General features: G+C 42.8%; 2 protein-coding genes across 4 annotated transcripts in view; both read left to right on the top strand.

Moving 5' to 3' along the window:
- Positions 1–896: 896 nt before the first annotated feature.
- On the top strand, positions 897–9,909 carry LOC308298967 (protein NLRC3-like; the record flags this gene model as incomplete). The annotated part of the gene is made up of 8 exons (XM_080742682.1): positions 897–1,230; positions 3,029–4,865; positions 5,109–5,282; positions 5,804–5,971; positions 6,847–7,020; positions 7,630–7,803; positions 8,742–8,788; positions 9,377–9,909. 8 exons carry the CDS (start codon positions 897–899, stop codon positions 9,907–9,909), a joined length of 3,441 nt encoding a protein of 1,146 aa, XP_080598808.1.
- Positions 9,910–12,515: 2,606 nt separating this feature from the next.
- The window catches only part of fzd6 (frizzled class receptor 6), a 129,354-nt gene continuing 116,682 nt past the window's right edge, over positions 12,516–25,187 (top strand). For 2 of the 3 annotated variants that reach the window (XR_013963141.1, XM_080750708.1), the window contains exons 1-7: positions 12,516–12,651; positions 13,897–14,126; positions 16,314–16,510; positions 21,939–22,135; positions 22,551–23,130; positions 23,438–23,857; positions 24,749–24,897. Coding sequence is in view for 2 of the 3 variants with exons in the window: in XM_080750708.1 (XP_080606834.1) it covers positions 16,322–16,510; positions 21,939–22,135; positions 22,551–23,130; positions 23,438–23,857; positions 24,749–24,897 (1,535 nt within the window). In the remaining variant the exon portion in view is untranslated. The remainder of the gene's footprint in view (positions 12,652–13,896; positions 14,127–16,313; positions 16,511–21,938; positions 22,136–22,550; positions 23,131–23,437; positions 23,858–24,748; positions 24,898–25,187) is intronic. The other variant, XM_080750709.1, reaches the window with a different exon arrangement.

Genomic DNA, 25,187 nt, shown 5'->3' with positions numbered 1-25,187 from the left:
TGGTTGGAATAAAGTGTTCTTTCCACACGCAATACGTCCTACAAGGGAAGCTCCTTCCTGTTCGGTGAAAAGAAGCGACACAAGTACAGTTGGTGTCTGGTTCTGGTACCACTAATACCACTGATTGGATCTGTATTGTCAATGTAGTCTTTAATCATCAATTAAGTATTATTTTTTATGATATTCTATTCAAAAAGTCTGTTGGTTGGTGAGTTGATTTTGATGAATTAGGTTTACTGTCATTATTTCTACATCTTATTGTTGTTGTTGCATCATTATCTACTAATGGATGCAGTGAGAGAAACAGGAAGTGAGTGAATGTTGAAACACTCTCTTCTCTTCCACAAAACCATTATATTGGTCACACACACACACACACACACACACACACACACACACACACACACACACACACACACACACACACACACACACACACACACACACACACACACACACACACACACACACACACACACACACGCATGGCCATTCACTTCCCCAGCCAGGTTGAAGAGAGGGGTCTGAATGCAGACCACAGATTCCTATATGGCGGAGTCATTGGGGGGAGGATGGGTGGATTTTGAAGGCTCATAGGAGTGGATTTTTAAACCCCCTGGTTTACATATTCTAACGGCGCGCGCCTCTGTCATGGTCAATAGAAAACGAGCACTCCTTTACAAGTACCTAACTGTACCTGGGTGGTTTTAGGATTCTTGAAAATCCACCTCCCCCTGAAGAGAATCCGCCTCCTGTGTTTCTGTGGTCTGCATTCAGACCCTATTGAGGTTGAATCCTGGGATTGAACCAGGAACCTTTTGGTCACAAACAGCACTGAATTGAACAAGACTCCATAGTCACTGAAGTCTTCCCATTGTCCCAGGATTCATCGATGCATGGCGACGCCTAAAGAACAACTCTTGAAGACCCTGGAAGACCTGGGCAGTGAGGAGCTCAGGACCTTCCAGTGGTTCCTGCTTCAGGCTGACTCCTCCACCGGCCTCCCCTCCATCCCCAAGAGCCGTCTGCTTCAGGCTGACTCCTCCACCGGCCTCCCCTCCATCCCCAAGAGCCGTCTGGAGCATGCTGACCGGCCGGACACGGTGGACCAGATGGTCCAGACCTTCGGCTCTGCTGTGGAAGCCCTGAAGATCACTGTGGACATTCTGAGGAAGATGGCCAGGAATGATCTGGTGGATGCTCTGTCCAACACTGAGCTGGTACCCAAAGGTAAGGTCATGGGGACAATGAAAACAGGAAAGGAGATAGAGGGTATAGTTACTTAATTCCATTCCGTTATAAAGGTATCAAAAAAGTGCAATGATGAGGTGGAGAACTTAGAAAGGATCCAAGGCAGCTCTGTTCAGTTCAAAGTAGAAAATAGTTTATTTCATAGAAAGGAAAATTAAAATGACCATAATTTTCCTTGCTATGTAATAAACTATTTTCTACTTTGAACTGAAGTTCTCCACCTCATCATTGCACTTTTGTGATACCTTTATAATGTAATGGAACTTGTTTTTTTTGTCTTAAAGAACATTTTTGCTTGACTGGCATATTATTCTGACAAAACAATAATACTTTGTTGAACATTTTTTTACATTTATTATTTCAATGTTTAAAGACATGATTAATTAGAGGATTGGATGTATTGTATTGTAATAAACATCGCTACTATAGCCTACGTAGGTAACCAGAATTGAGATGTTTATACTGCCGACACCTTTTTACCGGTATGATCCGGTGTGTCAGAACACATGCAGACACAGACAGACACTACACCTCACAACATCATAAAGATATTATTTGTTTACAATTAGATGCACAACAACAACAACCCTACTACCGGTTCCATACAGTGGTGAAGTAACTAAGTACTTTAACTTAAAGGACAACTTTAGTTTTTTACAACAAGGGTTCATATTTTAGATTGTAATTAAAGAATATAAAAGATGAGTGTTAAATTGATTTCATTTACTTCTTTCTATTGTTTTAGAGAATGTTATTTCAGTGGTTGGGGGCAAGTGGCTAAATATGTCATTTTACACAGAATAAGCCCATTCCCAAGATACAACGCAACCTTTCGTGGTTGGATGTGACTTATGGGGGCTAGAAGTGTTACTGTAAATAGCAATAAAGAAACTGCTGGCTTGTACGCATGCCCCCATGCGTACGCATGCCCCACATTTTAGCACGGTAAACGCGATAAAACAATAGAACGAAGCAAATGAAAACATTTTAACACTCACTTTTTCTTTTCTCTAATTACAATCTAAAATATGACCAAAGTTGTCCTTTAAGTACCGTAGGCCTACAGTGTGTTTGAGGATCCACACTGGAGAGAGACCACATGACCTACTGTATCATACTATTATAATTTAATAGAGACCACATGACCTACTGCCTACTGTATCATACTATTATAATTTCGGGGCTGACAGCGGACCTCTAAGTACAGTTTTGAGGTATTTGTACTTTAACTTTTGGTACTTTAAGTACATTTTGATGCCAATACTTTCGTACTTTTACTCAAGTACTTTTACTCAAGTACTCAAAGTAGAAAGTACTCATTATACATAATGTCTCATTTCGCACATTTTCAAATGTATAAATTGTATATAAATTTGAAAATAGCAGATCTACAAGCTCACAACGCGTCAGAATGCAACACGTTTTGAGCTATTAGATCGGCTATTTCTTTATGTAATGTATGTTTTGTGATACTAATCTAAATCTACAAAGCAACTACTACCTAAAGTTTTAAACTGTAGTGGGGAAAAGTATAATATTTGACTCTGAGATGTAGTAGAGTAGAAGTAGAAGTACTGAAAATTGGAAATGTTCCAGTAGAAATACCTCAACATTGTACTTAAATACTGCACTTGAGTAAATGTGCTTAGTTACTTTACACCACTGAAAGTCCGTGAAAGCCACCCCCCTGGCTAGACAGAAACCCTAGCCATCACTGCACACCAAATCAGTAGACCTTTACTTCATGGTTTAATCTAACATGATTGTGTTTTTCCAGAACCTCCAGAACTCATCATTCAGCACCAGCACATCCTCCGGTCCAACCTCCATAACAGGTTCATCTGTGTGACCGAGGCCCTGGCCAAGAGGAGGGACAAAAAGCATCTCAACGACATCTACACAGATCTCTACATCCTTGAAGGAGTGCATGACCATGTTACCTCTCAGCACGAGGTCACACAGATTGAGACGATGTCCAGAAAGACGTCTGCAACAGAAAGAGCCATCAAACCTGTTGACATCTTTCAACACCCTTCTGGGAAATATGCACCCATGAGATTGGTGCTGACGATCGGGATCGCCGGAATCGGCAAAACCTTCCTGGTTCACAAGTCCATCCTGGACTGGGCGGAAGGGAGAGGTCTCCAAGACACCCACCTCATGTTCCCGTTCACATTTCGTCACCTGAATACGCTGAAGGCAGAGAGGTTTAGTTTGGCTGAGCTCATCCACACCTGTGTCAGAGAAAGCATCGACATCAAACTGGAGCAACTCAATTCCATCTTCGCAGCACTGCAAACGTCAGGAAACGACAACTATGACAAGAGCCTTTTCAAGGTTGTGTTTGTTCTGGATGGATTAGATGAAAGCCGGCTTAATTTAAATTTCGCCACAGAAGACCATCGGCACATAGATGTCTCCGAAGCAGCCTCTGTAGAAGAACTGCTGACAAACCTCATCAAGGGGAAACTGCTTCCATCCGCTCGTATCTGGATAACCACACGACCTGCGGCAGCCACTCAAATCCTCCCAGAGTTCATTGACATGGTGACAGAAGTGAGAGGGTTCGCGGATCCTCAGAAGGAAGAGTTCTTCAGGAAAAGATTCATTGACCATAACCAGGCCAGCAGAATCATCATACACATCAACACATCAAGGAGCCTCAACATCATGTGTCACATCCCAGTGTTCTGTTCCATCACTGCCACGGTCCTGGAACAGATGTGGAGAATAGACAGAGATGGAAAGATCCCCAAGACGTTGACTGGGATGTATGCCAAATTCCTAGCATTCCAGATGCAACAATCCCAACTGAAGTACGACACACAAGATCTCAACCAGAAGATGAAGTCACTTGGAAAACTGGCTTTTCAGCAACTGCAGGATGGCAACCTGATCTTCTATGAAAAGGACCTGAAGAAGAATGATATCGATTACAATGAGGCCTCACTGTACTCAGGAGTGTTCACAGAGATCTTTAAAGAAGAGCAAGAGCCGAATGAGGGCAAGGTATTCAGCTTCGTCCATCTGAGCGTGCAGGAGTTTTTGGCTGCTGTTCATGTGATCACATCACTCATCAACAGCAAAAAGAATGTAATGGATGCATCACAGTGGGGCGTTCAGCGCATGAAGGTGCTGTTGAGAAAATCACCTGCAACAGAGGTTTACAGGAGTGCTGTGGACAAGGCCATACAGAGTCCAAACGGACACCTGGACCTGTTCCTCCGCTTCCTCCTGGGCCTCTCACTGGAGACCAATCAGATCCCACTGCTAGGCCTGCTGAAACATACAGAAAGTAGTTCACAGACCAATCAGGAAACAGCTGAGTACATCAAGCAGAAGATGAGGGAGGGTCTGTCTCCAGAGAGAAGCATCAATCTGATCCACTGCCTCAATGAGCTGAATGACAATTCTCTGGTGGAGGAGATCCAACAGTACCTGACCTCAGGAAGGCTTTCCACAGACAAGCTGTCCGCCGATCAGTGGTCAGCGCTGGTGTTCGTGTTGCTGTCATCAGAGGGGAAGCTGGACGTATTTGATCTGGAGAAGTACTCTGCTTCAGAGGAGGGTCTTCTGAGGCTGATGCCAGTGGTCAAAGCTTCATCCAAAGCATTGTAAGAGCACACATGATTAATATAGGAAAGGCGTTATTCACTAAGAGCAGGCAGAAATATGGGCATTTCTGTGACACAGTGTCAAGCCACACCTAGTGTGAAATGAGCGGTGCTAATCATGGGTTAATTTCATCAAGCGTACTGCTGGCCAACTTTGCAGTAGAGCTCAAAAACGGTCTGATCTGATTAGGGACAAAAGTGTGTTAATAATCATAATCATAATCATCACCATTCCTTTTTCAGGCTGAGTGGCTGTAACCTGTCAGAGACGTGTTGTGAAACCTTGGTCCCTGTTCTCAGCTCCAACCCCTCTTCCCTGATGGAGCTGCACCTCAGTAACAACAACCTCCGGGATTCCGGCGTCAACCTGCTATGTGCTGGACTGAGGAGTAAAAACTGCAGGCTGGCAACCCTCAAGTCAGTAGCCCTCAAACCGGTCAACACATGACCACTTACATTCTTGTTTATGGACACATTAACGTTAGTGACCATAACAGTTTTAGTGCTGCAGTTTACAGAAAAAGTAAAATAATTGCATATTGTATTGAGCTTGTATATCTGCTATTTCCACTATTTTTTTTAAAATGTTTAAAAATATATGAACATCAACATGGAAACAATTATGATGATCATGACAAAACAATTGCGATTATGCCAAATAATTGCGTTTAGACGACTATGTATTAATTGTGACAGGCTTAGATACTGTACAAGCACACTCCTCTCGATTAATCTAGTCTAGTTGAGACATGTATGTGATGTGATGCAACAACTGTGGAAGGAGCTAGACAGGCAGAGCCTCTCCATTTCGATAGCACACAACCAAAGTTGCGCACTATAGCTCTATTGACATTGTACCAATACAGTCACACTGTGATGTAATGTAAAGCCAAGAGCAATACCCGTGAACCCAGCATTTACTTTGATGTTCTCTGCAGGTTATCAGGCTGTCTGATCACAGCAGAAGGATGTTCCTCGCTGGCCTCCGCTCTGAAGTCCAACCCAGCCCATTTAAGAGAGCTGGACCTGAGCAACAACTGTTTGAGTGACACAGGGTTGATGCAGCTCACTGATGGACTGTCCATGGGGAAGGTTGTGGTTTTGAGGTCAGTGGAAGCACATCTATTGCAATACTATTATTGTAATTAGGGATGGTCCGATCAGGTTTTTTGGAACCGATCACAGAGCACCGATCACAAAAGTTTGATCACCCGATACCGATCAATCACCGATCCGATCAAGTTATTATTTATATATTATTTATATTTTCTAAATGTTAATGTTTTAACTTTAATTAATTAATTCACTCATGAATTCATTTATATATTTGCCTTATAGTTATTTACCAGCATTACTATGTATTTATTATCATAGCAGTAACTAATTATTCCTTCAGCACTGTGGAAATCAATACCCCAAAATGGCCTCAAGTGGGCATACTGAACGGCTGGTTGATCGGATGCACCGATCGGATCGGATCGGTGAATTTACCTTTTGATCTAAACCACCGATTATCGCCGATCACGCTTTGATCGGCCCGATCCGATCCATTGCCGATTGATCGGTAACATCTCTAATTGTAATGTACTGTATGTATCTCACTCAATTTACAATTTAGGCATTTAGCAGACGCTCTTAATCGAGAGTGACTTACAATAAGCAAGGTAGGCTAATACATCAATAGAATAAGCAAGGTAATACATCAATACATCAAATCGATAGAAATATCAATCTAGAAAAAGAAATAAAGTAGGTGGACCAAGCACCTAATCAGTAAAGATTTTGTTCTTACTTACATTTGTGTCTTCCATCTGTGTTTCTTATTTCTTATATCCAGTATATTATTAGTTGTTATTGGATGCACAGTCAGTAATGCATGCTATACACTAACATTTTGTTCTGGTGACTGTTGTGAGTGACAAATAAGCCCTCTTTGACACGTCATGCTTGTGTCTCAATTCTCGTCCATTCATTTTGTCAGGTTGAGTCGAACCAACCTCACAGCACAATGCTGTAAACGGCTATCAGAGTTTCTCAGCTCAGAGTTCTGTCACTTGAGAGAGCTGGACCTCAGCAACAACAACCTACAGGATTCAGGAGTAAACGTCCTCTGTGCCGCGCTGCAGAGTGAACTTTGTAGACTAGAGATCCTCAGGTCAGTATTCCCTCTGTGTATAAACTGCACCAGGCTATTTGGTCAGTATTCATTCTGTGTGTATAAAATGCACCAGACCAGACTATTTGGTCACTATTCCTTCTGTCCATCATTCATACCAGGCTCTTTTGACACTGGAAAAAGGGGTCTCTCAGCCCTCAGTGTGTTCTCTGAGAATAAAATAAATGTTTGAAATGAAAAACATAGAAAAAACATTTGTTGAAAATAGACAATCTACAAGCTCACAACACGTTGAGAACCGCTGATTCATGTATCAGTTAGGGTTTAATTGAACTGACCCAGTCAGGTCAGCGGTTACATGTCTCCATTCCGACATGTCTCCTTTCCGACATGTCTCCATTCCGACACTAACCCTATCCCTAACCCTAACCCTAACCCTAAACCTAACCTCTATGGAAGTGTTGCCACTCCGACAATAAGAAGTCAATGTCGGAATGGAGACACGTTGGAATGGAGAGCACCCCCCCAGGTGAGCATCATGACAGCAACCTGTGAATGGTTGTAGATAAGAAGTAAGTGCTATTATGTTCTCTGCAAGGTATCAGGCCATACTGTATGTTACTATATGTTACTGTATGTTCTCTGCAGGTTGTCAGGCTGCCTGCTCACAGAGGAAGGCTGCTCCGCCCTGGCCTCAGCTCTGAGGTCCAATCCGTCCCACTTGAGAGAGCTTGATCTGAGCTACAACCACCCAGGAGGGCCGGGCTTGTTGGAACTCTCTGCTGGACTGCAAGACCCTCTGTGGGGACTGAGAATCCTCAGGTCTGTACTGGAGGTGGAAGCTATTTTCACAATATTTTCACAGGTTTTTCTTTCCCCCATCGGACTGCATGTTGTTTACATCTTACATTGACCACAAATGCATAGTTTTTCTTCTCTTCTACCCAATCATAACATTGTTATAAAATTGTATAGAATTATATAAAATGTGTAGAATGAAAGCAATAACAACCAAGCAGAGAGCTCCAGCTTCTCTTTCTCTGGAGATAACCCCATTAACTGGTCCTTGGTCTGCCCCGGGGCCTATTACCAATGGGATATTGTAAAACATTATAACCAGTAAGCAGTGGTGTAAAGTAACTAAGTACATTTACTTAAGTACTGTACTTAAGTACAATTTTCAGGTTTTTGCACTTTACTTGAGTATTTCCAATTTCCAATATTTTATACTCCACTCCACTACATCTCGGATCCAAATAGTGTACTTTTACTCCACTATATTTGACAACTTTAGCTACTGGTTACTTATTTCAATTTGTATTACTAAATTACCCACATCAGCCCTATATATGTATTGGCTATTTGAAAATAGCCGATCTACAAGCTTGTAGGTCTGCTATTTTCAAAGATTTGCATACATTTGAAAACTTGTGAAATGGGACATTCTACATAATGAGTACTTTCTACTTTTGTACTTTAAGTACATTTTGATGCCAATACTTTTGTACTTTTACTCAAGTAAAATTTTAATACAGGACTTTTACTTGTAAAAGAGTATTTCTACATTGCAGTATTGATACTTTTACTTAAGTAATACATTTTTGTTCTTTTCCACCACTGCCAGTAAGACGCCATAAGGGCAAGAAGCAGTATGTCCATATATGGGCATTCCCAGATATGGGGGCATTAACAGGTCTCATAGTGTTTATGTGCAAAGTACATGTGATCTGTGGTTGTTTCTGTTTTGTTCTTCTTTTCAGTGTCGATCATGGTGGAGCGTTGATGATGCGACCTGGTCTGAGAAAATGTAAGTATAATGATTTACCTCCTGAACCACATCCTTACTTTCTCACTGCTCCATCCCTGACTGATCTGCTCCTTCATTGATTGATTGATTGATTGATTGATTGATTGATTGATTGATTGATTGATTGATTGAATACTATATACTATATTAGCAGTTCACATGGGAAAGGCACATGATAATACAGTTCAGATACAAGGTCTACTAATAGGATTTAAAAGAAAGCCTTATGGTTTGTTTACATTGGGGTCCTTTTGTACTCGACTCATAGAGACATCAAATGACAGACAAATACACACAGTATTATGCAAGACATCATTGAAAAACTATGTACAGTAAACAGGTCAAGGGCGGGGTAGGGGTAGGCTTTGTCTTTGACGTTTTACAGGGGCCAGTTTCGAGTTGCAGGCTTGCAGCCACCTGTAAACGTTCTTTCAGAGCGGTTTTAAAGAAGGGTAGGGATTTACGTAAACTCCTTTAAGGCCGGGGTTTTGTGGCATAGCAGGGAAATGAGTGTTGTGATTCAACTCTGGGATCAACTTCAAATCCAGTCACTGACCATTCAATATTGATTATCTGGTTCTTCTTCAGACGCCTGTAAGCTCACACTGGACCCAGACACAGCCCACAGAGAGCTCTCCCTGTCCGACAACAACAGGACGGTGACCAGGGTGGAAGAGCAACAGCCGGATCCCGATCACCCGGACAGGTTTGACGGCTGGCTCCAGGTGCTGTGCAGGGAGGGAGCGAGTGGGCGCTGCTACTGGGAGGTGGAGTGGAGTGGCTGGGTGCGCATAGCAGTGACCTACCGGGGAATCAGGAGGAAAGGAGAGGCTAACATACGTGACATGGGGCTGGGATACTATCCCAAGTCCTGGAGACTGTCCTGCTCTCCTAACACCTACATTGCCAGGCACAACTGCAAGGACACGCTCATCCCTACCCACACCTCCAACAGAGTGGGAGTGTACCTGGACTGTCCTGCTGGGACTCTGTCCTTCTACAGAGTGTCCTCTGACTCCATGAGACACCTACACACCTTCCAGTCCACGTTCACCGAACCGCTCTACCCTGGCTTCTGGCTGGGCTTGAACTCCTCACTGTCTCTGTGTCAGATAGAGTAGGTTTAGTACAGTGGTTCTTTAGTACAGAGGTTCTCAACCTGTGGGTCGGGACCAGGGGGGGTCCCCAAATTATTTTGTGGGGTCCCCAGATGATTCACTTAATGCGCAACATTGTTTTCTCACTCAACAGTAAACAAACCAACACAAAGTTTAAGTATATAGAGGGTATCTGCACATTTCTAAAGTGACAATTTAAGGACTCTAAGATGACAAATTAAACATTAGGCCGAAATTGTGAAAATAGCCGATCTACATGCTCACAACGCCTCGCATTGCGAGGCGTTGTGAGCATGTAGATCTGCTATTTTTACAATAGAACCGTGTTATACAAAATTTAATTCCTCAACTCTTAGTGCTTGTCAGGGTGGGGGGTCCCCAGTTAAAATATGATTATTTTGGGGGTCTCGGCCTGAAAAGGTTGAGAACCACTGGTTGGAGTATCATGCTGGGTTGTGGAGTTGGGCATCCCCTAGTGTCCTTCATGTGAATTCCAATGTTTCCAACTGAAACACACAGTAGACACAAGTTGTCCGAGCTGTGGACATTTCGGTGGAGAAATGCAATTATAATTAGTTAATTGACCATAAACAAACCAATTATAATTAGTCAATTGACCATAAACAAGCCATGTCACTGTTGTTGTGGTTCTCAAAAATGTCATGTCAAGAATCCCCAAATTAATGTATTTGGCTAAGGATCCCCATCTGAATGTTTTGTCCCAGGGTCCCCATACAAGATTTTCAATTTTCTTTTGATATTTTTGAAATAGCAAAAGGATGCAATATTTTTTTCACAAATGTCACAAATAAAATATAAAGTTTATTCTGTCATGTAGTCCATTCTTTCAACTATAGAAATGTATAGTTGAGTCCCCCCAAAACATCCATAAACAGCCGAGAGAAAAAAGAAGTGGGTCGTGGATCGATTCCGGTAAAACAGACTATGCAGACGTTTGAATGACGACTACCATTGCAAGATGCTGTAGCCTACTCTGTCAGCTACTGTGAGCCACCCCACACTAATGTGGTGATAAGCAATGAGGTGGGCCCGACAGGGCCGGATCTAGTCTTTAGCACTAGGTGGGGCAGGAAGAAATGATAGGGAGTCACCTCCAGCCCATGCCGCAAAGCGGTGTGTGCCGTCAATTTTATAATTTGTGCTGGTATCACTTTTTAGTTTTTCTAACGCCACTGTTCTGCTCCTATGTTCTACTATTAAGCACTGCTGCTCTACATCATCCTCTGTAGGCCACACCACTGTAATGCTAAATCTGCTAATTCATAACCATATACATATTTATATATATAAATATATCAATTGATGATTTCAACGGCACAAATTAGAGCACATCCAGCACTAAAGAATGAGACCCCTTTTTCCCGATTTGGAGCCAAAAAATTGGGGGTGCAACCGTGCAAGGCTCAGCAAAACTGTAACTTAAAATATCTCAAAAATGATACCAGCACAAATTATAAAATTTACAGCACAATTCAGCACAAATCCAGCACTTAAGAATGACACCATTTTTATATATGTTTTCATCATATGGGGTGCCAACTTCACGAAGGTGAATGACTGTGACCCCCCTTGCCTATGACTAGATCTGGCCCTGGGCCAGCCCAGGCCAGAGAAGAAAGGCCAAGCAGGAGTCTAATCAGTTTGTTCTGGGCTGTTTGGAGCTTTTAATTTTAAGGGATTTGGGGCATCTCGATACCATACGAGAGTACCGTCTCAGAGTTACAAATACATAAACCAACAGACTGATGATTTTACTGCTACAGCCTAAATAATCGATCAATTAGACCAATTCCAAAGACACTTTGACAACCACTGCATTAAACAAATCACCACATTGCAGTTTGTCACATAATGACAGTGATTATTAGTAAAGTTATTTAACAAATATATTTGTGGGGACCAAACACATCTGATTTGGGGGTCCCTACTCCCTACCCTGTCTGACGTGGAAAAAGTTGAGAACCCACTGGACTCAGTGGTGTCAAGTATGCCTTATACTTATAGCACACTGTTGACATATGTCCAGTGGTGGAAAGTAAGTAACTAAGTACATTTATTTAAGTACAGTAGCCTACTTAAGTATACAATTTTTAGGTATTGTGTATTTCCAATTTCCAGTACTTTACTTCTACTAACTCCACCACTACATCTCTGATCCAACTATAGTACTTTTACTCCACTACATTTATTTGAGAACTTTTAGTTACTAGTTACTTTGTAGATTTGGATTATTAATACAAATACATTACACTTCAGCCCTATATACATTTTGGCCATTTGCATAGGCCTACTTGAAAAGGGATTCTGCATAATGAGTACTTTATGCCTTTGGTACTTTAAGTACATTTTGATAGATATATACTTTTGTAATGTTACTCAAGTATTTTTTAATACAGGAATTCTGCTTGTATTAGAGTATTTCTACATTGCAGTATTGATACTTTTACAACATGTTAGTAGTGAGTACTTATTCCACCACTGACTAAAACAGAAACCAAACAGTTGCCATAACAAGCAACCAGCCAATCACAGCATGACCGCCCCATAGGCTATGGGATGTAGAGGTGCCAGTCAGTCAGCCAGCCAGCCACAGGCGGAGAGAGATTCCCTCTGGAGTGTGTGTCGGAGCAAAAACATTTGCACGCTCAAAAACAACCTAAAGGAACAGCCCCGAGACAGCTATCAATGTAGTGGACTATTACACTAACGCCTGTGGAGTCGAGGGTAAGCGCTTTACTCACATTTTATTCGGGGCTTTAAACTTTATTTTGTTGTCCCAAAACTCACCCAGCAGCTGCAGGCCCCACTGGAAACTGTCGAGGCAGGGAGCTTTATTTATTCTCCATGGCCGAACTTTGGTGTCCCGACTTCGGGTGGAATAATGACTGTATTCGCCCCAGCGTTAGACCTTAGGTCAGGATGTTTATCAAGAAGAAGATGGATATAGAAGCTGTTAAATATGTTTTACTGTCTCTGAGTCTCTGACATGCTTGTTACATAGTTATACGCTTATAACAGCCTGTCGTGGTCAATTATTTGTCAGTTCAACACTCGCTTTCACCACCAACGTTACACTAACGTGTACATGTTTAGTTTACCTAGTTAAATAAACCATTTTGACTCGAGTGTTGCATTGGGGTTTATAGGTAAATAGTCCACACTATAATGCAAGTTAAACTCCTAAAAACCTTGAATGTTATTCAGTAGAATCAGTAGTATTTATATGAACTCTGCTGTTTTCCTTTGAAGTATGAATGATTGTTAGGTTTAATTGCCTGTGTGTGTGTGTGTGTGTGTGTGTGTGTGTGTGTGTGTGTGTGTGCGTGTGCGTGTGGTGTGTGTGTGCTTGAAAAGCCAGATACTTTAATGAGAAGCCTGCATCAACAAGCTCAGACGTATTCTTATTGAATCAGTCGTTAATTCCCCACCCTGTATTTAATGCATTGACTTTGTGCTCTGGGAAAAAAGGATTGACTTGGGTTTTGAAATAACCCTTTGAACCAGTCCTGTATATCACTGACATGTAATGAACACCCAGAATCAAGGCAATCACGATCACTGATGCTTTGGAATGCCCCGACTATATAGCTAACATAACAGTAACTTGTTGTATTGACACAGGCAGGCAGGCATAATAAGACAAACTATCTATTCTACCATAGAGTTGACTTAATCAAAGCACATTATTGTCAGGGGATTGGTGGACTTTTAGCTGTGATCCCAAAGTTACAAGTTTAAGACAAAATCATGGCTTCATTTTAATACCCTAATTGGACTTATCCTGGCTGGACTGCCCCTATTGCTCTCACCTGCACAAGAGACTCTTTCGGTGATCAACATGCCCACAGTGCGTTTCGAGCTTGCAGATCTGCTGTTTTTGATACTTTTGTGTGACGTAGTATGGTCAAGTGGGGCGTTAAATTTACGCAAAAACACAAAAAGCTAAAACAATATCTTCTATCTACCCAGAGGCTCATGCTGAACACGGGGGCTGATGGGAGTGTTCTACCTGCCACCCCTCCCACCGTTGCCATGGAGATGACCCCCCAGGCAAAGTGGAATGCGGATGAAAGTCAAGTGAGCCAGTGGAATCCAACACTTTGGGCCAAGATATTCTCATTCTGAGCCAGAAGAGAAACTTGACCCTGTACCAGTGGCAGAAAGTAACCCTAGTGCATTTACTCAAGTACAATTTTGAGGTAATCTTTACTTGACTTGTATTTCCATTTTTTCAGTATTTTATCCTCATTGCACAGGCAAATATTTTACCTTTTTGTGCAACTACAGTTATTTAATAATAATAATAATAAAATAATAAACCTTTATTTATATAGCACCTTTTTAAAACAAAGTTTACAAAGTGCTTTTACAGGAGACACAGAACAAAACAGCAAATGGACGCAGAACAAAGACATACAAAGGTTAAAAGGTTAAAAGAGCAATGCAAAAACAATACAAGGAAGTAACTACCTAATTACACAATGGTAAAAGGAACAAAATGATATAGAACCTTGCAGATAGCATTGAGATAGGTTAGGGGTTAAAAGCAAGTGTGTAAAAATAGGTTTTAAGAAGGGATTTAAAGCGGGGGACAGACTCGGCGAGGCGGATATCTAGGGGCAGGGCATTCCACAGGGTAGGGGCTCTAAAAGAAAAGGCCATACGTCCTTTGGAATTAACGTTACCAGACGGAAAGTCTAGGAGTGCTTTGTTTGCCGATCTCAAGGAACGGGGAGGCACATAATTGGTCACCAGGTCGGCTATATAAGCGGGGGCAAGGCCCATCCTGGCCTTGCATGTAATGAGTAAGATTTTAAAATGTATTCTAAAATCAATTGGGAGCCAGTGGAGGGATGCTAGGATTGGTGTGATATGATCATATTTTCTAGTGTTAGTTAGTAGACGGGCTGCGGCATTCTGAACCATTTGGAGGCTGTGGATGGATTTTCTAGAGAGACAGGTATACAGGGAGTTGCAGTAGTCGAGGCGTGAGAAAACAAAGGCATGGACTACTTTGGACAGGTCAGGGAGTGTCAGGAATGATTTGATTTTTGAGATATTTCTGATGTGATAAAATGAAGATTGGATGACTTTTTTAACGTGCTGCTGTAGGTTGAGGTCTGGATCGAAGGTTACACCTAAATTTTTTACTGTGGATTTAAGGTTTGGAAGTAGTGGACCAAGATTTATTTCAATATGGGCTCTAGCGAGGGGGGGGCCAAAAACTAAAACCTCAGATTTATCCTCATTAAGCTGAAGGGAATTGTTGTGCATCCAGAGTTTGATGGCGGAGATACAGCTATGGAGGGTGGCTACACTGTCGTTATTGTCGGGAGTTATTGGAAGGTAAAGCTGAGTATCGTCAGCGTAACAATGAAATTTTATATTAAAACTGCGGATTAATGCCCCTAATGGGAGCATGTATAGCGAAAAAAGGATAGGGCCGAGAATCGAGCCCTGTAAGGGGGCTGGGGATGAAATTGCATCACCTATGGCAACAGAGAAACATCTGCCACTTAGGTACGAGCGGAACCATTGCAGGGCTACACCGGAGATACCCACGACCGTCTCAAGTCGGCTGATAAGGACTGCGTGGTCAATGGTATCAAATGCAGCCGTTAAATCTAGCAGGACCAAAATGGAACAGCTGCCCAAGCCGGTGGAGAGCAGAAGGTCGTTGGATACCTTCAATAGAGCAGTTTCCGTACTGTGCATGGGACGGAAACCTGACTGAAATTTTTCGAAAATGGTATTTGTTGAAAGGTGGGTTGTTAACTGAGTAAAGACAATCTTTTCGAGGACCTTAGATAAAAACGGGAGTTTTGAGATGGGTCTGTAATTCTTCATAACTGAGGGATCGAGGTTTGGTTTTTTGAGGAGGGGGGTGACTATAGCTGTTTTCAAAAGGGGCGGAACAGACCCGGAGACCAGGGAAGTGTTGATTAATAATAGGATGTGGAGACCAACAGAGGGCAGGATCTCCTTCAGAAATTGAGTGGGTAGAATATCTAGTTTACAGGAGGTGGATTTCATGTGAGATATAGTTTTATTTGTCAGCTTTAGTTACTAGTCAGTTTCCAGATTTAGATTATGAATACAAAATATACTTATTTTAACCACTTAAGCCCTGTTTTATTCTTTGGCTTTTAGAAAATAGCAGATCTACAAGCTGTTAACACATTGGCGTTATTTTTGAGAAATAAGTACATTATGGTGCCAACTGCCAATACATTTGAATATTTACTCAAGTCAAATATTTAATACGGGAGTTTTACTTGTAACAGTATTTTTATGGTGTGGTATTGCAAAAAAAGGAAATCTGATTACTTCTTCCACCAATGCCCAGTACCAAAAATAAACCCAAACAACAACATTTGCACCCCAAGCAGCCTCCATGATGCTGATGTCTGGACCACTGTGGCTGCTGTGCCTCCTGATGGGGATGAGAAGCTGCCACACCCACAGCCTGTTCACCTGTGAGCCAATCAGAGTCCACCGCTGCCACGGGATGCCGTACAACATGACCTTCTTCCCCAACATGATGGACCACTATGACCAGGACATTGCCGCGAGCAAGATGGAGGTGAGATTCATATATTTTATTTGATTGTTTTGCTTCATTCCTCTGTTTCTCCCATGATAATTGATTCACTGCTGTTGTATCCTACTGGCTCACCTGCCAGTGAGGAGCCACCACCAGGAGGATGTACGACTCCTCACGGCCAACACTCCCGCCCCTAGCCTGTAGGAGTATGTGCTGTGACAAATATCAGCCTCCCTGCCCAGCTTCCCTCCCCTGAACACGGGTCAATTGAGTTCCTATAGATACTTGACAGAGTGGGGTGGCTCAGAGTAGATGACAGAGTACAGCAACTTGCAATGGGCCTGGTGTACAAGATACACTACACAACTATGATACCCAAGTACCTGTCAAAATACTTTATAAACATTAAGGATGTCCATAATTACAACACCAGAGGCAGCGCCACAGATCACTTTCAACCCAGAGTCAAAACCAACAAAGGGTCAAACTCTTTTTTCTGCTATACCACCAAAATGTGGAAAGCCTTACCGAAGGTCATAAAGGAGTGTGGATCACTAGCATCCTTTAAAATTGCCCTGAAAAAACACTTACAGGCAGCAGCCGTTCGCAACTGGTAAAAAAAACTAACCTAGCCCAACCCTACCCTCCCCTGCCCCTTCTTTGTATATACTGTTTGTTTAGACTTACTGTTTTCTTTTTTGTTTTTCTTTACATATCTACTGCATAGTACTGTGTTCTATTTGTCTGTCATTCAATGTTATATGAGATACTTCAATGGTTTCCAGTGGAAATAAGCTTAGTCTTTTCATGGATCTCCTTTTAGTAGACCTTGTACCAGTGAACTGTACCGTCATGAAACTGTACCTTTTCCTATGCAAACTTCTAATAAAGTCTTCAATCAATCAATCAATCAATCTTCAATCAATCAATCAATGCAGGTGGGCAGTTAATTTACCCAAGTTTCACCCGAGCGCCCAAACCATTCAATTTTAACAACCCTATAACTCTGAGAGTGTACAAATGGAACCAAATGGACCTGTTGTTCCATGTATACACTTGCTTAACGATTTGGATCGCAACAGCGATTGCGTCATTGCAGCCGTAGTCCCGCCTCATGTCGCGGTTGTAGAAACGGGTCCCTGACGTATAAGGATGACTTCTTAGACAGATTTTTTTGGTGTGCAAGACTGAGAGTCCTTCACCTCTTGAGTTCTTCTTAGTTTTTGAGACCGCCACACCCACAACAATCAACCTTATGCTAAGGACAAAGAACAGTCTACCCTGGACGTCATTGCTTTAAATAGACTACAATGGAGAAAGTGACATTGTGTGTTTGTGAGTTCTTGTGGGGATGTCACAAGGGAGACATGGATGTACCATTGTATGGCCCAACAAGAATGACACATGCATGGCAAGAGAGAGAGAGCGAGAGAGGACAGCATGTGACACAGGTTGTGAGTCCAATTTGTGAGGTCTCATGATGTATTTTATTTTATTTTATTTTATCTTACTAAGAAAAGCACATTACAATTTCTTATCTTCCTACTATCCTATCTAATGAGACACCAAAACTGTGGGGGACTTGGCATAAACACATTCTTACTTCTTACCTTGGAGAGTAGATACCAGGGGAGAGAGGCCTAGAGGCTACACAAAGACACTTACGTATAGCTGGAAACTGTGCAGTACAACCTGAGTTGAATTACGTTTTGGCATGGATGTGGATGGTTGTCAGGGGGTTGACCTTGGCTCTCACTGGAACTGTTTGGATTGCCCCAAAAGTGTAAACAACACTCGTTGGCACTTTGGTAGGTTAAAAAACAACGACAACACTCTAGTGCTGGTGAACCACAGGTCAACGTCTACTTACTGCTGAAAAGAGTTGATTGTGTTACGTTATGGTGGAAAAAAACAAAAAAGTATAATTATAACTACTTCAAATACAATGTGACATAGGCAAGATTCTGGAAGACCTCTCACTTAGGCCAGTGGTTCTCAACCTGTGGGTCGGGACCCCAGGCGGGTCCCCAAATTATTTTGGGGGGTCCCCTGATGATTAACTTAATGTGCCATGTTGTTTTCTCACTCAACAGTAAACAAACCAACATCAAGTTTAAGTGTATAGAGGGTATCTGCACATTTATAAAGTGACAATTTAAGCCTTTTAAGGACTTTATAATACCGCTAAAATGACTAATTAAACACTGGCCAAATTCTCAAATATTAGAGGCAGAAATTGTGAAAATAGCCAATCTACATGCTCTCAATGCCTCAGCATGTAGATCTGCAATTTTCACAATAGAACCGTGTTATACAAAATGTAATGCCTCAACTCTTAGTGCTCGTCAGTGTGATTATTTTGGTGGTCACGGCCTGAAAAAGTTGAGAACCACTGACTTGGGCAGTGATTTTTAGTTTGCCTAATATTTGAACCTTGAGTCTTGGCACCTCAAAACTTGAGGGTTTAGTTACAGGTATTTGATGAGTAAGATGTGCTACCGTGACTTACTGGTGAACAACCAACAATGTTCTGAGGGAGTCTTTGTGTTGTCTGGCAGAAGTCTGGGCTTCTTGTTTCACTGCAAACTTGGCCACAGGGAATCTTTTCTACTTTGTTGTGTGGGGCCTTTGATTTTTGGAGGAAGGAGGGAGAGACACACCCAGATGCACACACAATGGTGTTTCCTGCATACGGTGCAGAGAATCAATCTCTCTCTCTCTCTCTCTCTCTCTCTCTCTCTCTCTCTCTCTCTCTCTCTCTCTCTCTCTCTCTCTCTCTCTCTCTCTCCTGTACACACTCTTCCACCAGTCTTTGTCTCCTAGGTGACAGGTATACACTGCCCTACATTCAGGACTACATACTAAACATAACTCTGTTTGAACTAAGCCATGATTTATTGTACAGCCCCTGACATTGTAGGCAGGCAGACCTTTAGTGAGTCATATCAGTAGGATTTTCCGGTGGACGGCTAACCTCTTCCGTCCTTGTTCCCACATTTTGCCAGGGACTGGCAGCTTTTGAAAGGCCCTGTGAGGCACTTCAGTAGAAAAATAATGGAAAAAGTAAATTTACTTAGACCAGCGGTTCTCAACCTTTTCATGCCGCGACCCCCAAAATAATCATATTTTAACAGGGGACCCCTCACCCTGACGAGCACTAAGAGCTGAGGCATTACATTTTGTACATGGTTGTATTGTGAGCATGTAGATCGGCTATTTTCACAATTTCTGCCTCTAATATTTGACAATTTGGCCAATGTTTAATTTGTCATTTTAGAGGTATTAAAAGGTCCTTAAATTGTCACTTTTTAAATGTGCAGATACCCTCTATACACTCAAACTTTATGTTGGTTTGTTTACTGTTAAGAGAGAGAACAATGTTGCACATTAAGTTAATCATCTGGGGACCCCCCAAAATAATTTGGGGACCCCCCTGGGGGTCCCGACCCACAGGTTGAGAACCACTGACTTAGACTGTCAAAGAAAACAGGAAGGCTATGCTAAAGATTCTTAAACGTGGCTCAAACCGTATTTAAAAAAAGTGAGTGCCTAACCAATGTTGTATAAATCCTTGAAGGACTCACACAGCAGAGGATTTTGCCTTTTTTAGAACGAGTTGACTTGACTTCTGCCCCCGATCTTGGCTGAAGGTTTCTGAAATGACTGGCTTTTTTTTTACAGTAGCTCTGCCATAAAGAAAATACAAGTCAGTGTGAGCAAGAAGAGCTCATTGAGACAGAGTTTGGGACCTCCACAGGAGAGAGACAAGGAGTCTCACTGTTGGAGGGAGAAACCGAGCCGTGGCCCCTGAGAGATTGGGGCCACTGCCAGACTGGAGTCTAGGAAAAGGAAACATTGAATAGTAACTTTGTTCGATTTAGTCTGTGTTGAATGTAGGTGTGTGTGGGCGTGTGTGTGCGTGTGCGTGTGTGTGTGCGTGTGCGTGTGCGTGTGTGCGTGTGTGCGTGTGTGTGTGTGTGTGTGTGTGTGTGTGTGTGTGACACTGCGTGCGTGCGTGTGACGTGTGTGCAAGCCTAACTTACTTTGTGGTAAATATTAGCTGTAGAGATTGACAACAACAGAGTGTATACATTCGTCTATGCATTACTAATCTCAACGTGAATAATAATTCATGCAAACAAGTTTAAAACCGATGTGAGCCGACTACGTCAATACAGCCATTATAATTGCTGATGGCTTTGATAAGGTGACGATGGATAATATTATTTATTTTAATCCTTGATAATATCTTTTCATTTTCACCACTTGACAACAGAACAAAATCATACCCAGTGTGAAGTGAGCGGTGCCTTTGAGCAGTTCATTTCTTTAAGCTACTGTACAGTATACGTATGAATTATTGTGTTGTCAAGGCTGTTCAACAGCGCCACTTGGTCACCCAGTGGTATTGCAGCTGTTTCATACTGCATACAGACATACCTACAGTACACACAAAGATAAGCTATAGTTATTGTCTAAGGGAATATGTGGATAAATAAAGAATAGTTTATATAATTGGGATTACTTTGGTGCCTCAACTGCAAATTTCTTTTCTTTTTTTCTCATGTTGTCTTGCCACCAGTAGCTGCTGGTTAATCCACATTAATCCCTTGTACATGCCGTGAACATGTCATAGAAACACTATAACACTGTGGCAGGCTAACCTATCAGCAGCCTTCCTGGCCAGTCGCTGTATGTTTCCAAACAGCTATGCAGTCATTTCCTGGTGCTCCATTCCCACCACTCCCCCCGGGTTCCCTCGTCGTCTTCCACAAATCTGTTGAAACGGAAGAATATGTGAGTGAAAGGACTCCTTTGTGTGGCAGTTATAGAACAGCACTGCTTCAGCAGCTCCCAGCGTTCACTTTACTGTAGAAATCACTCCCTTTTCATTTTTGCTGATCTTGTGTTCAGGATATCGTTGCTGTTGGGCAGAAACCTCTTATCTTGATCTTTTAACTTTTTTTGTTTTTTTTGTAAATTAACGCCCCTGTGAGTATCAAAACATATTCAAGCTAAACCAAGCTTGATTCTTTCTTTGGCCTTTCTGTTGCAAATAGGTGAATGCAAGACAGATTGCAGAATTTCTGTTCAAAAAGGTTCAGGTGTTATTTGTTGTATGCTATATACAGTAAGTCAACAACGTACAAAACAGAGTGACTTAAAACTTATGAAAACCTTATTTAAGTGTAAGTTATGTTAAGATGTCAAACCTGCTCTACCAGTCATATCTTTAAAGCAATGATTCCCAATCTATGGGCGAGGGTCCACTCCACTGATGCTTTTTTGCTTAATTCTTTTCTTTCTTTCTTTTTCTTTAACAATATGTTTTAATTGTGAAACATAAATAAATAGGATTCATTGATCCAAGCCAGAACACAATCGATTGATTGATCACACATAGTTTAGAGTATGGAGATCCAAGGTTTCTGCCTGACAACAACATGACGTTTCCCTCCCCATGCAGCCGTTCATGCCCCTGGCCAAGCTGCGCTGCTCGCCAGACGTGCACCACTTCCTGTGCCAGGCCTTCATCCCTGCGTGCACCGAGGAGAACAAGGTGATCCAGCCCTGCCGAGAGCAGTGCCAGACCGTGCTCTCTGACTGCAAGAACGACAGCGTTACCTTCGGCATCTCCTGGCCCCCCGAGCTACAGTGTGACAAGTAAGAAAAACATCCAGTCATCACTAACTGCACGGCAAATAATAATACACAGAAGCCATGTCAGATAGCTAGGTAGTATAGTTGCATATTAGCATTTGGTGTATTTTCATATGCTTAGATATGATGCAATCTGGAATTTCCTTTGTGATAACTGCAGTGCAAATAATAATACACGGAAGCCATCTCAGATAGTGTACAGACAGTGCACAGACAGTGCACAGTTAGTTAGGTAGTATAGTTGCATTAGCATTTGGAGTATTTTCATATGCTTAGATATGATGCAATCTGGAATTTCCTTTGTAATCAATAATAATAAGTAACTATCTAATCTGTACTTGTTTTCAACTAATATTTACTAGCATAATTAAAAGGCTACTGAACTTCATTCTGCTGTTTTTGTTGTATCACCCTGTAGATTGGACACATGCAGTTCCGCGGAGGGTTCAGTCAGTCCTCCAACCACTCCAAAGAGCTCCCCGTCCGCAAAGAGGGACCTGGGCTTCTGGTGCCCGCTGCAGCTGAAGACCAAGCCGGGCCACGGCTCCTCGTTCCTGGGCGCCCAGGACTGCGCCCCTCCTTGCTCCAACATGTACTTTAAGCCCCACGAGATCGACTTCGCCAAGAGCTTCATTGGCGTGTGCTCCGTGGTCTGCCTGGCCGCCACGCTCTTCACCTTCCTCACGTTCCTCATCGACGTCAAGCGTTTCCGCTACCCCGAGCGGCCCATCATCTTCTACGCGGTGTGCTACAGCTTTGTGTCGCTCATCTACTTCCTGGGCTTCCTGCTGGGGAACAACGCGGCGTGCACCAGGGCCTCCCACGGTTCCGCCGTGGACACGGTGGTGCTGGGCTCTCAGAGCAAAGGCTGCACCCTGCTCTTCATGCTGCTCTACTTCTTCTCCACGGCCGGCATCGTGTGGTGGGTCATCCTCACCATCACCTGGTTCCTGGCTGCCGGACCCAAGTGGAGCTGTGAAGCCATAGAAAAGAAAGCGGTAGGGCCCCCCATTTCTTTATATACTGTATATATACTGTGTATATTGGAGAGATTGTCCTGATACAACCTCTACATAGAGTATTATGTTGCTAAAGTTGCTAAATTTACAGCACAGAGAAAACGTGAAGGCTTGAATTGTTCTTGCGATCGTTATCTTTCCTTTGTCTTACAATTATTGTGTGGTAGCTAATTGCCAGCGAAAGACATATTTTCACTCCGTGACGAAATTTGGTTTCTTAGAAAAGAGTTAAATAATATTAAACTGTAATGAAAATGGTAACGAGCGTCTAGTTTCTGACCTGTAGGTGTGGTTCCACTCGGCGGCCTGGGGCCTCCCTGGGGCACTGACCATCCTGCTGCTGGCCTTGAACAAAGTGGAGGGGGACAACATCAGTGGCGTGTGCTTCGTGGGCCTTTACGACCTGGACGCGCTGCGCTACTTTGTGCTGGCCCCGCTGTGCGTGGGCGTGATCGTGGGCCTGTCGCTGCTCCTGGCCGGCATCGTGTCTCTCAACCACGTGCGGCAGGTCATCCAGCACGACGAGCGCAACCAGGAGAAGCTGAAGAAGTTCATGATCCGCATCGGCGTGTTCAGTGGCCTGTACCTGGTGCCTCTGGTCACCCTGCTGGCGTGCTACATCTATGAGCAGAGCCAGCGCAGCACCTGGGAGAAGACCTGGATCAACGACCGCTGTCAGGAGTACAGCATCCCCTGCTCACACAAGGTAAACTGTGGATTTATTGAAGCTGATTGATGTAGTTCAGTAGTGGTTATTGTGTAGAGCTAGAAGGGCACCAGCCTTCTCGGGACAGATGCAAGCCGGGAATACACGGCCACAGCCATTGTGCAGCACTCATGTTATCTGATTCACTCCTCGTACCCATTGTCAGCTACACTCATCTAGCGTTCTGCTTCACTTTAAGCCGACTGCTTGCGCTGGCCAATAAAGATCTTATATTGGCTAATTAGCTCAATCTTGACTCGAAGCTTCACCAATCCAGGTTGGCCAATCAGGGATACACTCCCCGTAAACACACAGAGATTCTGTGTATCCTGCACAGAATCGGTGCATTGCCCGGAGACCCGCAGTCAGACAGATAATAGAGATATTTGTGATTTTCAATTCTCTGATACCGTTGGTCCAATCAAATTGCCACAGGACACTGCACCGCACACCCACTGGTCATATGGAACACACAAAAAAATCAAACCTCGGTTCGAAGTGAAGCGGTGAATTTCTATTCTATGTGTTCTAGAGCTATGAAATCTGTGTTCTAGATCTATACATTCTGTGTTCTAGATCTATACTTTCTATGTGCTTTAGTTCTATATTTTTATGAATTCTGAATGAATGAATGATTTTATCTGGAGGGCCAAATTGTCATGTGAAGCTTGACCAATCCTCAATTCTGCATGCACGGGACATGTACGGGACAGACCAAGCCTGTTCATTCTGGACTGTTACGACCATATATGGACATGTACGGGACACACAAAGCCACTCCTTGGAAGCGGCTTTCACCGCTTCAATTCAAAATGTTGATTCAAAATGTAATGTCGCACAAACGCACTGGATAACGTGTATCTATTTATGTGCTGGTTTTCTCTGTTTCAGACAATGGAGTATGACCGTCCTGATCTGTCCCTTTTCCTGGTGAAATATCTGATGACGCTGGTGGTGGGAATATCTGGAGTGTTCTGGGTCAGCAGCAAGAAGACCTGCTCAGAGTGGGCCTACTTCTTCAACAGGACCCGCAAGACAGAGTGAGACGGCTGCTCTTTAACCCGTTTAGAACGGGTACACTATATTGTGTATCATTATTTTATGCTTTAACTATTGAAAAATAGCAGATATACAAGCTCACAGCGCGGCACCGAGTGCCGCGCTGCGAGCTTGTAGATCTGCTATTTTTAAAAAATCGTGAAAATTCGAATTTTGACCCGATTCTATTAGTGTCTTTTGAATCCTTCTAAGGTTTTTTGAAAAACCTATGTTTCTATGTCAGTAATCTGGCCAGCCATCGTCAAAGAAAAGGTCCTTTTCACTTAACTGG

The sequence above is a fragment of the Nannobrachium achirus genome, assembly GCF_963921795.1.
Source record: "Nannobrachium achirus genome assembly, chromosome: 2".
Lineage (NCBI taxonomy): Eukaryota > Metazoa > Chordata > Actinopteri > Myctophiformes > Myctophidae > Nannobrachium > Nannobrachium achirus.
The sequence above is the reverse complement of the archived record's forward strand: the minus strand, read 5'-3'. Positions and strand labels throughout refer to the sequence as shown.